Raw genomic sequence first — 13,876 nt, 5'->3', positions numbered from 1 at the left:
TCACTGATAAAAAACAATTTTGAAAACCAGCAGAGACAAGTTCTATCTTTGACATATACTGACCATGTGACCCTACTTATTATTTAATCTCTTAGTATCCTGGCCAACGGTCTAACACTCTAAGTTACATAGCAGTTACCTGTTGGCCTAGTTACAGGTGGAAACACAATACTGGGATTAATGGCAATTCTGGACAACCTTGAATTCCTCTCCCCATAAATCACCCCAAGGCAATATAGTAAATCAAGAGAATGTCAGCATTTCAGAAAGGGTGGGTTTTTAGGAGGAAATTAGGCATGACTCTTGCCCAAATACCCTAGAAGAGGGATGCTGCCTTGGTGTCCTCACTTAGACCTGACACCTAGGATGTATGCCAACTGATATCTACCTTTGGCCTGGGTATACCATCCCACATAGTAAAGATAAAGAACAGAAACAGAAGCTGGGTGTCCTATGACTTGAGGCTGGCAAGAAAATCTGTTACTACTTGGGCACGGCAAAGCTCTGCCTCACTTGGCCCACTCCAAGACCAGAAGGATAGGAGCTGGTGAAGAGAATGGGAAGGAGAGCTAAGAATTAGCAGATCAAGCTTCATTTCTGTTTTTTAGAAGTTACGGAGAGGCAGGTTTAATTTTTTATCATTTTAACTTATTTATTTTGAACATTCTTTTTTTTTAAATTTTGAGTTCCAAATTCTCTTCCTCCCTCTCACCCCTTCACACACTCACTGAGAAGGCAAGTAATATATCAATTATATATATAAATCATGCAAAACATTTTATATTATTCATATTTCACAAAAAGCAAGAAACATAAGGAAAATGAGAAAAGTATGCTTTAATTCACTCTCAGAATTTATGAGTTTTTTCCTCTGGAGGTGGATAGCATTTTTTCATAGTAAGACCTTTGGAATTGTATTGCATCATTATATTGATCAGAGTAGCCAAGTCTTTCACAGTTTATCATCATTACAACATTTCTGTTACTGTGAATCTTCTGGTTCTTCACTTTGCATCAACTCATTTAGGTCTTGCCATGCTTTTTTTTCTCTGAAACCACCTTCCTCATTATTTCTTATAGCACAATAGCACTCCATCAAAATCATATGCCACAACTTGTTCAGCCATTTTCCAATGGATGAGCATCTTCTTGGTCTTCAATTCTTAGCCACTGCAAAAAGAGCTGCTATGTATATATTTTTATATAAATAGGAAATTTTCTTTGGTCTCTTTGGGATAAAGACTGATATAGTTATTTTTCTTTGCCTCATTAAAGGGGCCATCCCCTGACTACTTCTTAAAGAGGCCTATTCACCTAGTGGGCATTACCTCACCCTAAGTGAGTTCCTGAATAGACTTAGACCTAAAGGGCCAAGGTCTCCCACTGCAACCTGGGTTACCTCCAGTCATCCTGATGAATATCTGGTCACTGGATTCAGATGGCTCTGGAGAAGAAGTGAGGCTGGTGACCTTGCACAGCACTCCCTCACTCAAAACAAAGTCAAATGCAAGTCATGTCATCATTTCTCTGATGGCATGGTCTTTGGCAATGAAGGAGGAGCACAACAACTTTGTGCATAGTACATTTTACTTTACATGAGCTCATCTAAGTCTTTCCAGGTTTCTCTGACAGCATCTGTTGATCATTTCCTATAGTACAATAGTATTCCTTCATAATCACATGCCACAATTTATTCAGCCATTTCTCAATTGACATTTCCTTGATTTCTAATTCTTTGGCCCCAGAAAAGTTACTACAGATATTTTTGTACATATGGGTACTTTTACTTTTTGGAGGGGGGGGGTAAATTTCTTTTGGAATACAGACAGAGTAATGGTATTGCTAGCTTAAAGGGTATGCATGGTTTTATAGCCCCTTCAGCATAATTCCATGTTGCTCTACAGAATGGTTGAATCAGTTCACAACTTCACCAACAGTGAATTAATGTCTCATTTTTCCCACATCCCCTCCATTTGTCAACTAACTTTGTTGTCCTAATTAGTCAATTTAATATCTGGTTGTACATCAGAATTGTTTTTATTTGCATTTCTCCCATCAATAGTGGCTTAAAATAGTTTTTCATACAACTATAGATAGCTTTGATTACTTCATCTGAAAACTGATCATATCTTTTGGTCATTTATCAATTGCGGAATGGCTCTCATTTTTATAAATTTATAAATTTAAGTCAGTTCTCTATAAGCTTGAGAACTGAGGCCTTTATCAGAGAAACTTGTTTCATTTTTTTCATAGTTACTGCTGCTAACTGTATTTCCTTCCATCTTATTCCCCACTTTTATTCTGTTCTTTCTCTCCTTTCACTCTGTTCTTCCTCAAAAGTGTTTTGCTTCTGACTACCCCCTCTCCAAATCTGCCCTCCCTTCACCTCCCCTTCTCTTATTCCCTTCTCGCCTACTTTCCTATAGGGTGAGATAAATTTCTGTACTCAATTGAATATGTATGTTATTCCCTCTTTGAGCAAATCTCAATGAGTGAGGTTCACATACCCCCCCACTTCTCTACAGTAAAAGTTTTTTCTCACCTCTTTTATGTGAGACAATTTATCCCATTCTATCTCTCCCTTTCTCTTTTTTCTTATACATTCCTCTCTCACCCTTTAATTTTATTTTTTAGATGTCATCCCTTCATTTTCAATTCAACCCATGCCCTGCTCCTTCTAATTACTCTAATAATGAGAAAAGTCTTATGAATTACAAACATCATCTTCTCATATAGGAATATGAACAGTTTAACTTTAATAAGTCCCTTGTGATTTCTTCCTCCTGCTTACCTTCTTATGCTTCTCTTGAGTCATATTTGAAAACCAAATTTTCTCTGGTCTTTTCTCAAGAAAATTTGAAATTCTTCTATCTCATTGAATGTCCATTTTTTTTTCTCTTAATGGATCATACCCGGTTTTGCTGAGTAGGTGATTCTTGATTGTAATCACAGTTCCTTTGCCATCTAAAATATCATATTGTCAGCCCTCTTACCCTTTAATGTAGAAGCTGCTAAATCTTGTGTAATCCTAACTGTGGCTCCATGGTACTTGAATTGTTTCTTTCTAGCTGCTTTCAATATTTTCTCATTAACTTGGGAACTAAGGAATTTGGCTATAATATTCTTGGCAATTTTCATTTTGGGATCTCTTTCAGGAGGTGAATGGTGGATTCTTTCAATTTCTATTTTATCCTCTGGTTCTAGAATATCAGGGCTGTTTTCCTTGACAATTTCATGAAAGATGATGTCTAGGCTCTTTTTGATCATGGCTTTCAGGTAGTCCAATAATTTTTAAATTATCCCTAAAAAATAAAAAAAAATATATATCTCCTGGATCTGTTTTTCATGTCAGTTGTTTTTTCCAATGAGATATTTCACATGGTCTTCTATTTTTTTCATTCTTTTGGTTTTGCTTTATTGCTTCTTGATTTCTCATAAAGTCATTAACTTCCATTTGCTTCATTCTAATAAGGAATTATTTTCTTCAGTGAGCTTTTGGACCTCCTTTTCCATTTGGCCAATTCTTCTTTTTAAAGCATTGTCCTCATTAACTTTTTGGATCTCTTTTTACCATTTGGCCTAGTCTATTTTTTAAGGATTTATTTTCTTCCATGTTTTTGTATCTCCTTTACCAAGCTGTTGACTCATTTCTCATGATTTTTCTTGTATCACTCTCATTTCTTTTCCCAATTTTTCCTCTACTTCTCTTACTTGATTTTCAAAATTCTTTTTGAGCTCTTCCATGGCCTGAGATCAATTCCTATTTTTCTTGGAGGCTTTGGATGTAGGAGCTTTGACATTGTTGCCTTCTTTTGAATGTGTGTTTTGATCTCCTTTGTCACCATCATATCTTTCTATAGTCAGAGTTTTTTCCCCATTGTTTGCTCATTTTCTCAGCCTATTACTTGACTTTTTAGCTCTTTGTAGGGTTCTGTTTCCAGGGTGGTGGGCATACCATCCCAAGATTCAAGGGTTTTGTGCAGCTGTTTTCAGAGATACTTCTAGGGATCTGTAAGCTTTCAGTTATTCCAAGGTGGCATGATCTAAGGAGAGGTGTTTACTACTCTCCTGGCCTGTGCTCTTGTCTGTGAGCAACCATAAGCACTCTTTTCTGCCCTGGTACTATGAGGAGGGTCCCCTCTCCACTTGGCCAAAGGCTGTGCTGTGCACTAGCTCCTCCTTGCCTTAGGATTGCCATCCAAGATTGTGACCCAGATCCACCTATGGGCAAAGCAACAGAATCCTGCCCCAGTGCTAGCAGAGAGACCCCTGCAATCTCTTTCTGACCAGTAGTTTGACCCATTTACCATCTGTGTGCTGAGATCTCTGGAAGCAGCCACTGCTGCTGCCAGACTCAGTCACTCCCAAGGTCTGCTCCTGGTTTGCTGGGGCTGGGGCTGTTCTGGACCAGGCTGCACTAGATCATACTCCATTCTCACCGAGGTACAACAGACCTTTCCTGTTGACCTTCTAAGTTGTCTTTGGTATCTATGGGTTGAGAGGTCTAGAAACTGCCAATGCTACCAGCGATTCAGTTGCCCAGTGGCCTGCTCCAGGTTTGGTGGGGCCTGGTCTGTGCTGGCACTGGATTGTGCTCCTCTCACCTGGGTGCAACAGACCCTTCCTGTTCACCTTGCAAGTTGTCTTGGGCTGGAAATTTGTTTCATTCCATCTTTTTGGGTGTTCTACTGCTCTAGAATTTATTTAGTCATTTTTAAAGGTATTTGGAAGGGTTTGGGGGAGAGCTCAGGTGAGTCCTTGCCTTTACTCTGTCGTCTTTACCCTACCATTTCCTTCTCCAGCTCATTTTACAGATGAGGAGACTGAAGCAAATAGGGTTAAGTGACTTGCCCAAGGCCACATAGCTAGGAAGTATATGAGGCCAGATTTGAACTCAGGGAAAGGAGTTTTCCTAACTCCAGGCCCAGTATCAGAGAACTGCCCTTGCCTCCTTTACCATTAAGCCAATTCTGTTTTTAAGTTGTTATTTTCTTCAGTATTTTTGTGTCTTTTTATAAACCAAGCTGTTAATTCTCTTTTCATAATTTTCTTGCATCACTCTTTCTTTTCCTAATTTTTCCTCTACAACTCTTATCTCCTTCTTTGAGTCTTCCAGGAATTCTTGGGCTTGGGTCTAATTACCATTTTTCTTTGAGGATTTTTTGTAGTTATTTACACATTGTCTAATTCTGAATATCTGTCTTGGTCTTCCCTGCTATCATAGTAGCTTTTTATGTTGTTGTGTGCTCCTTTTCCAGCCTTTTATTTTTTACTTTGAACTTTATATTAAAGTTAAGCTCTGGTCACCTGGGTGTGGGAAGGCACTGTCCCAAGCTTTAGGATTTCCTCACACTCCTGTTTTCAGAGCTAGTCCTGGGGGTCTGCAAGTTTTGGGTGCTTCCAAGGTGGTAGGATCCTGGGAGAGTATGATCTGAGCTGTGGCCTTTACTCAAAAAGGGGCCTTGGTCCACTGCAGCCATAAGCACTAGTGCTCCTCTTTGTTTGGGAACTGTGACCGGGATCCCTGCTCCCTTCTGACTGACGACAAGCGTTCCTCTTCACCTTGCAACTGTGACCAAGAATTGCTCTTGGGCAATAGAACTGCCAGTCAGTCCCAGTTGTATCAGCTGTATTAGTGCCAGCAAAGAATTCTGTGTAATCCCTTTCTGACCAGTTGCCCAACCACTTCTTACCATCTCTGGGCTGACAGCTCCTGAAGCTACTGCCTCTTTGGCTTCCACTCCAAGTGTGAGCTCAGGATATATCTTTACCATAGGGATACAGACTTCAACTAACTTCTTAATTTTTCTTAGGCTGAAAAAAGTGGCTCACCTTGATCGTTTGTTACTTTGTCACTCCAAAATTTGATTTGAGATGTTATCTTAAAATTGTTTGAAGGGAAATTTTGGGAGTACTCAGCTGGGTGACTGCCCCTAATCTACCATCATGGCTAATTGTGGTTAGCCCGCAATTAGTCAACAATCTTTTATGAAAGTACATTACTATATGATGAGCATTATAGTAAGTATGAAGAATACAATCTGGGCAACTAGGCATCAGAGTGGATAGAGCATTGGGCGTAGAACCAGGAAGACTCATCTTCATGAGTTCAAATTTAGCCACAGACACATTAGCTGTGTGACCTTGGGCAAGTCACTTAACCTTGTTTGTCTCACTTCTTCTTCTTTAAAATGAGCTGGAGAAGGAAATGGCAAATATCATATAGTATCTTTGCCAAGAAAACCCCAAAATATGGTCTCAAAGAATTGGACATGAATGACATGATGGAACAATGAAGGACACAAAGAAAGGCTAATATAGTCCCTATTCTCAAAAAGCTTGCATTCTTATAACAGACACATCATGTAAATAACTAGTTACATTACAAGTATACAGAATAGAAGCAAAGGAAGACCGTTAAAAATAACATATTAGGAGGAGCTTTTTTTTAGCTACAGTTTTAGAAGTGAGAACCTACAGAACACCTTGAACTTGAGGTAGTAATCACCTTCTGGGTGCAATTTGCAACTTATGAGTTTTGGGGTAGGAAGCTCAGAGGTGGGGGGTGCTATACATTCCTTCATTTACGTATGTAAATAACTAGAGGAGTAGGTCACTAGTTTGGTCAATTAGAGAAAAATTATAGGAATTTACCCAGATTTTAGCAAAACATTTAAGAAAGTGTTTCATATTATTCTTCTGAGAAAGATGGAAAGATGTATGCCAGACAATAGTTCAGTTCAATGGGTTAGAAAAAAATTGAATCGATGGATGGACCAGAATAATCATTATTACTTTGATGTCAACCTGGAATGAAATCTTAAAAGGAGTACCCTAGCAATCTGTGCTTGGTATTGTCCTATTTAAAATTTTAATCAATGACTTGTATGAAAGCATAGATTGCATTTTTATCAAACTTGCAAAAAATATCAATATACAAGAGAAGATAGTCAAGATCTTAAAAGATTGTGACAGGTTAGGTATCAAATATTTTTTAAAAGAAATTTGATAGCAAGAAATGCAAAATTTTACATTTGGATTCAAAGAATTAACTTTGAGTGAACAAGATTTGAAAGGTATAGCTAGAGAGAGATGTATATGAAAAGATTTGGAGAGATCACAGGCAGGACATTCAATGTAACATGATGCACTTAAGGCATATATCAGCCCAAAAAGTGAATTTATGAGGATCAAATGAGATACTATTTAAAAAGTGCTTAGTACAATGCCTGGCACAGAGTATATAAATGCTAGCTATCATCTTCATTCTCCTCCTCCTCATCATCATGATGTTCTCTTCTAGGGTCCCAAATGTAGATAGGACATAGATGAGTTGAAGTGTGTCCAGAAGAAAGGAATCATGTTGGTAAAGAGACTTGAGTCTATGCCATAAGAAGATCTGATGAAGGAATTTGAGATGTTTCACCTGGAGAAGAAAATACATGTGCCAGGGGAGAAGCATAGTGATTGTCTTCTACTATCTAAAGGGCTGACATGTAGACATTTCCCCCTTTCCTTATTACTAATTATGCCTTGTTGAAACCCAACTTTGGATTATTCGCATTCTCAACCTTTTACCTATTCCCATACTACCAGAAGCTAGTTACTAGAAAAAAAATCATGGTGACTGAGTCCACCAGAAATTCATGTTAAATTATTTCACTTGAACTCTTACAGGAGGGCAAGCCTTTTATTTTTCTTTAATTGATCTGTTATCCCAATCATCAGTCGCTTTTCAGTCATGTCTGATTCCTTGTGACTTCACTTGAGGTTTTCTTAGCAAAGATATTGGATTGGTTTGCCATTTCCTTCTCTGGCCCATTTGAAAGATGAGGAAGCTGAGGCAAGCATGGTGAAGTTACTTGCCCAGGGTCACACAGTAAATGTCTGAGGTTAGATTTGAACTCAGGAAGATGAGTCTTACTGACTTTACACTGGGCACTCTATTCACTGCACCACCTAGCTGGGGTGTATGGGGTGTTCAGGGAGGATAAGCAACTACAGTGTGAAGGCTTAGAAAAGCCCTTATCAGGGCTTCTCATTCACCTTTGGGGTCCAACTGTTCCCCAACTCTCACCTGTGGCTCCAAGAAGCTGTAGCATGCCCAGCAGCATACCCTGGTAAAATTTGTAGATGGGTTAACTCAGGTTGAGGGTAACCAGCAGACCTCAAACCCATCAGCGTACTACCCCAAGCATGTGAAGACTTTCCCTGGCAGATGAGAACAATTTATTCCAATGGCCATGGAGGCAGCTGAAGTAGCCACTGTGGAGCACTTATAGCTTGGTCAGACATTGAAGGTGCCAAGGTCATCCACTGAGGCATCCTGAGCCATCACCAGCCATCTTGACTTTGCATTGTTACTGGACTCTGATGACCCTGGAAGAGAGAGTGAGGCAAATGACTTTGCATAACTCTGCTCCACTTAAGCCCAATTCAGGCATGGCATCATTGACCCTCTTGGTAAACAAAAGATGAGCAACAAGCCTAATCACCACAAGATCTCTGCTCAAGCCTCATAGAAAGTTCCCTTCCCACACCCTCTCAGCTGGGAACCTTGCCTCATATTTTGCTGGGGGAGGAGGGAATCAGTACATTCACTAGATCTCTCTTTTCACTTCTCCCTCATCTGAAATCACTCATATCTTGCTGTATTATCTTCTCATTTATTCCTGACTGGATAACTTAAAGAACTCAAATATATAAACAAACTCATCCCTTAAAACTATGGGGAAAATGTTCCCATAGCTCAATTGTTAAAAAGTTCTTTGTTGCCCCACATATAAATCTGCATCTCTTTTACCCAAGGCTCCTACCTTGCTCCTTTGGGACAAAACAGATCGTGGTTTATCTCTGTGCTGTCAGTCTTCCAAACTGTAAGGATTTATTAAATGTCTGCTACATGGCAGTCTTCCATCATCATCCTTTGAAGCGGTCGTTGGGTGCCTATGAGTGCCCGTCTATGAGCACTCAGCTGAGGAATCTCAGCATCCTGAGGGACGCTGAGGGAAGCTCAGTTGGAAGTGCAGCCCCTCAGTGAAAGTCCCTAAAACCCGCAGAACTTTCCACAAAACGTGTGGCAAGCACCAGTCTCACAAAGTGACGCAGTACAAGAAAAGCACGGATTCCCTGTACTTGAAGGGGAAAAGGCGATATGACTGGAAGTTAAGGTTAGGGTTAGGTTAAAGGCAAAGACCACAAAAAAAAAAGATTGCACTGAGGCTTGAATGTGCAGGTCTAAGAGGATGCTTGCCTGTAAGAGGTGGGAGTAGGTAGGAAGAGAAAGAACCAAGTGATCCAATTATGGCTTTCATTGTTTTCCTTTTACTAGGAGAAAACGCATTCCACTCCATTCCTCGGTTTTGTGTTTTTCTGTCTTAGAAAGGAAGAAGCTTGAGTAAAACCAAGTCTCATACCATGGGAAGCTTTTCCCATGTAGGAAGAGTTCTTGAGTATGTGGCTGTGAGTGTTGTAACTTTAATCATCTACTTACTGAGATTTATGTGCCATGGACATTTTGGGGGTAGGAGGGCTGGGGTTCTAGATTATTAGCACTATGGCTAAAATGGTTACTGATAGCCTAGATTCCCAGGCAAATTAGGACTGGGGAAATTAGATATACAAAGTAATGAAGATAGGAATAGTTAGCCCCTATTTTATAGATTTTTAACAAATCAAAAATAATTAATTCATCATCGTCAGGGATTGCCCTGTTTTCAAAATATTAATGGAGTAGATTCCTATATCTATTTGGGTTGTTAGGAGAACTAATTTGAGGAGAACTAATTAATAGTGATTGAATTGCCTAGTCATTAAAGGGATGGTATATTAATAGCTAACTCATTGGTACCTTGTTTCCTAATTACTAATCACATGACTTCCCATATCTATTTCAGTTGAGTTAATCTTCTATGGAGAATTAATTAATAGTGATTGAAATATCTGATCATTAAAGGGATAGTCTGTTAATTAAAAACTGATACTAATTATGTTTAGGGTGGGTGGGAATGACAACTGGTCAAGACTTGGAACATTAAAGGATGGAGTTCATTGTTCCTTTATTTTGCATCAGGTTTTTTTTATATATTACATAAACCCACATTAGGCTTTAAGCTCTCTCAAGGGTAGAATGTTTGTCTGTGTTGATCTTAGGGATGACCCAGTGCCCAGCATCCTGCCTTTCACACTAAAGGTGTTTAACAAATGTTGAGTCTTTAAAAAAAGTCTTACATGCCGGACATTGTCCCAGGTACTATGGAAACAAAAGGTGAGGAATGAGAAAAGGTCATTATATTTGGAAACTAACAAATCATTGGTAACTTTGAAGGGAATAGTTTCAGTTGGTTGATAAAATCAGAAGCCAAACTGTTGGGGGTTTATCATCATGATTTTCATGGAAGCAAACTCCCCAGAACTTTCCCTCTGGAGAAATGGTCCCCCAAGGAAGGAGGCAGCTTAAGGCAATATGACCTTTAATGGCAGGGAGAAGTACCAGCTATCGACTCCATAGAGGGACACACCCTGGAAATCCAGCCAAGCATTTTGCCCAGAAAAGATCTTTATAAGGACCTCAAAGGGAAAAAGGATTTTCAGTAACAGAAGTGGTGAGCTCTACCTTTGCCACTGGTGAATCCTACTATTACTCCACTGTATAGACTGAAGTTTGAGCTTACTCTTTCCATTGATGCTGCATGTTTTTGTGGGAAAGTATAACCAGGCTTTTGAGGGAAATGTTTTATACTAACTGAACTTATACAATATTAGCAAATGCCTTTTCTAAAAGCTAGCTAGTTCCATAGCTAGATGGTACCGTGGATAGATTCAAGGGTCTAGAGGCAGGAAGACTCCTCTTTCTGAGTTCAAATCTGGTCTCAGATACTTACTAGTTGTGCAACCCTGGCCAAGTCACTTCACCCTGTTAACCTTAGTTTCCTCATCTATAAAATGAGCTAGAGAAGGAAATGGAAAACCATTTCAGTATTTTTGTCAAGAAACCCTCAAAAGGAGTCATGAAGAGTTAGGTGCAACTGAAAAATGACTAAAAACTTAAGTCTACCTGGATGGATCTCAATAGGAAGCAGCCTTGTGGGGGAAGCCTAAGGATTGTTAATTGTCCCTCTCAAGATGGTGAAGCAGGACACAGGGATACTATACCAGACAACTAAATTGTGGCCTTTGCTATTAATCAACCAGACCTCTAGAATGACTGAGGACAGTCTCAAATGTCCTAGCTGTTGTTTCATTGTTGTTGTCACTTGTCCTTCATTTTCAAAGAGGACCACTGACATCATGGGATGACATCTTGATTCCTTCATGAATAAGATTTAAGTGTGGCAGAGCTGCACAGTCATTGGCCTCAGCCTTTTTTCCAGAGTTATCAAAGTCCAGTGGTAGGACAAAGGTAAAAAGATCGGTGAAGGTCCAGGATGCAGTGGATGACCTCAGCATTTTCAATGTCTGACCAGGCTCTAAGCACCATCACGGTTATAGGAAGAAATTGTTGTCTTCCACTAGCAGGGGAAGTCTTTACACACTTGGGGTAGACACCCCTCTAACTCACCAATGGGTTTGAGGCCTATTGACCCTCCACCTAACTTAATCCATCTGCTGGGACAGTTTACCAGGATGTGGTTGCTGTGCATGCTACCGCTTCTTGGAGCCTCAGGTGAGAGTTGGGTGACATGTGTACACCAACAGTAGATAAGTAGCCCTGAAAAGGGCTCAGCAAGCCCTCACACTAGTGGCAAGCTCTGAATACCCCATACATCCCTGCTGTTCTACATACAAGCTACAAATATCTAAATCCTCAGGCAAAATATCTTTCAACAGGCCATTAGAATAAAAACTAGAGAATACTTCAGTCCAGATAATCATAACATACATTTACATAGTGCTGTAATGCTCACAAAAAAAGAATATTCAGACTTTTGCCTTTATATCCCCAGTGTCATAGGAGACACAATAAATTCTTGTTGATTGAGAAATAGCACAAGTTTGTTGTCTCCATTTTATAAATGAGGACACTGAGGCTTAGAAAATGTGACTTGTCCATGAACATAGCTATTACAGGTCACAAGCGGGGCAAGGAACGGCAGGGTTTGAGTAACGTTTTTCCTCTTTCAGTATCTAAGGATAAATTCTACATAGTCCATCTAAAACCTGAAAACAATCAGAAAATGGCTGAAGAATGAGGAATTAACCTCTACCACGTTCCATGAGGTTTATATTACTATCCAGTTAAGGACATCCAGGCAGGCAGGCAGGAAATAAGCATTTATAAGGTGATTACTCTGTGCTGGCTACTGTGCTTGGTACACCAGATGTGAGGCAGAGACTGGTAGGGGCAAACATGGAGAATCCACTCTGGTCAGCGGACTCATCACAGAGACAGGAAAATCTTATGGGGCGTCTTGTGCCGGGTTTTGCTGGGCAGTTAGCCATGTAGTGATCAGAGTGTTGGACATGAAGATGAGTTCAGATCCTAGATCAGATTTTACTAGCTGTGTGACCCTGTTAAAGGTCATTTCTTTACAGAAAGTTAATTATTTCCCAACCAAGGTTTCCTATGCAAAGCTATGTATGTCTGGGGGCCTCCTTGGCCACATGGGGAAAAGAGGAACAGGGAGAGTGGGAAAATGGAAATGCTGGGCCAATACTTCTCTTTTTTCCGACTGGCCCCAACCCTTCTTGGGCTACTTGGCGCCACCTGATTTCAGCAGAACTGGACATCTCATGATGTGGATTTTAATGCCCAGGTTATCTGAGAACAAAACCAAACCTATAACCAGCCTGCTCCACACCTTTAAGGCAAGGAAGAGCAGCAGGACGGCATGGGAGCAGGCGACTCTCTCCAGACAGGGAGGCCAGTATGTGTCTGCACCCCCTCAGATACCACGGCTGCTCTGAGACATGGCTAGCTTGGACCTAGCAGCTTTGAGCCGTGGGATCCTAGATTTACAGCTGCAGACTTACAGATCACTGAGTCCAACATGCTCATTTTACAGATAATGAAATTGAGGCTCAAAGAGGAAAATGATCAATTCAAGGTCACCCCATGAGTAAATGGAAGAGGTCAGAGTTTGAACCCAGGTTTTCAGATTCCCAATAGAGCTTATTCTTGGTTGTTCACTGTCTCTTCTTCATAGCCAAAGATAACCCATATGATTTAGTAAATAAACCATACTTCCAGTGTGTTCCATTGTAAATAATAAAGATATACATGACAATGTCCTGATTGTATCTAGAACATTGCAACACCTCCATCTGACAGATCTAAAACTGCTTAAAAGAACTGGGCTTGATCATCCATAAAGCAAGAGTTATGGATCTTTTAAAAAAAACAAAACCCTAGATAGACCCCTTGGGCAGAGATTAGTGAAATGTTGTGTCCCTTCTCAGAAGATGGTTTTTTAATGTATAAGATAAAATACATAAGATTACAAAGGAAACCAATCATATTGAAATGCAGTTATCAAAATCTGCATTTTTTTTAAAGTTCACAGATCTCAGATTAAGTACCCCTGCTGTAGAAAAAAGACCAACTGATGAAGAATATCTATTGACCAGATTACTACAAGCATTTGTATTAGTAACTTACATAACTTTTCCTTCGGTATGCACATGTATATAAGTATGTCTACAGAGTAGGCTGCACAAAATGGACAATGACGTGGGGGAGGGGAGCCCTATGAGGTAAGTATTAAAAAAAAATTTGACTGATTTGGGACAGAGCGGAACAAAAGGAAAAGGGTAGACAGATTGCCTTTAGGGAATCAGCAAACTCTTTTAATGATCCCAAGCTTCCAATGAAAACAAAAATCCATCTTTTTCACTACTATCAATGTTGATGACATTGATTTTTTGAGAAATGGTATGC

At 39.8% G+C, this 13,876-nt stretch overlaps 1 protein-coding gene across 1 annotated transcript in view; it reads right to left on the bottom strand.

Moving 5' to 3' along the window:
- Positions 1–626: 626 nt before the first annotated feature.
- Positions 627–13,876, bottom strand: part of LOC140520441 (uncharacterized) — a 29,741-nt gene continuing 16,491 nt past the window's right edge. The window contains exons 3-4 of the mRNA XM_072634380.1: positions 8,078–8,379; positions 627–7,426 (exon numbers count right to left, since the gene is read on the bottom strand). Of these exons, the coding sequence (XP_072490481.1) occupies positions 8,288–8,379 (92 nt within the window). The 3' untranslated portion in view covers positions 627–7,426; positions 8,078–8,287. The remainder of the gene's footprint in view (positions 7,427–8,077; positions 8,380–13,876) is intronic.

The sequence above is a fragment of the Notamacropus eugenii genome, chromosome 1 (genome assembly GCF_028372415.1).
Source record: "Notamacropus eugenii isolate mMacEug1 chromosome 1, mMacEug1.pri_v2, whole genome shotgun sequence".
NCBI classification, from domain to species: Eukaryota; Metazoa; Chordata; class Mammalia; order Diprotodontia; family Macropodidae; genus Notamacropus; species Notamacropus eugenii.
This window is presented reverse-complemented; position numbering and strand designations above follow the sequence as displayed.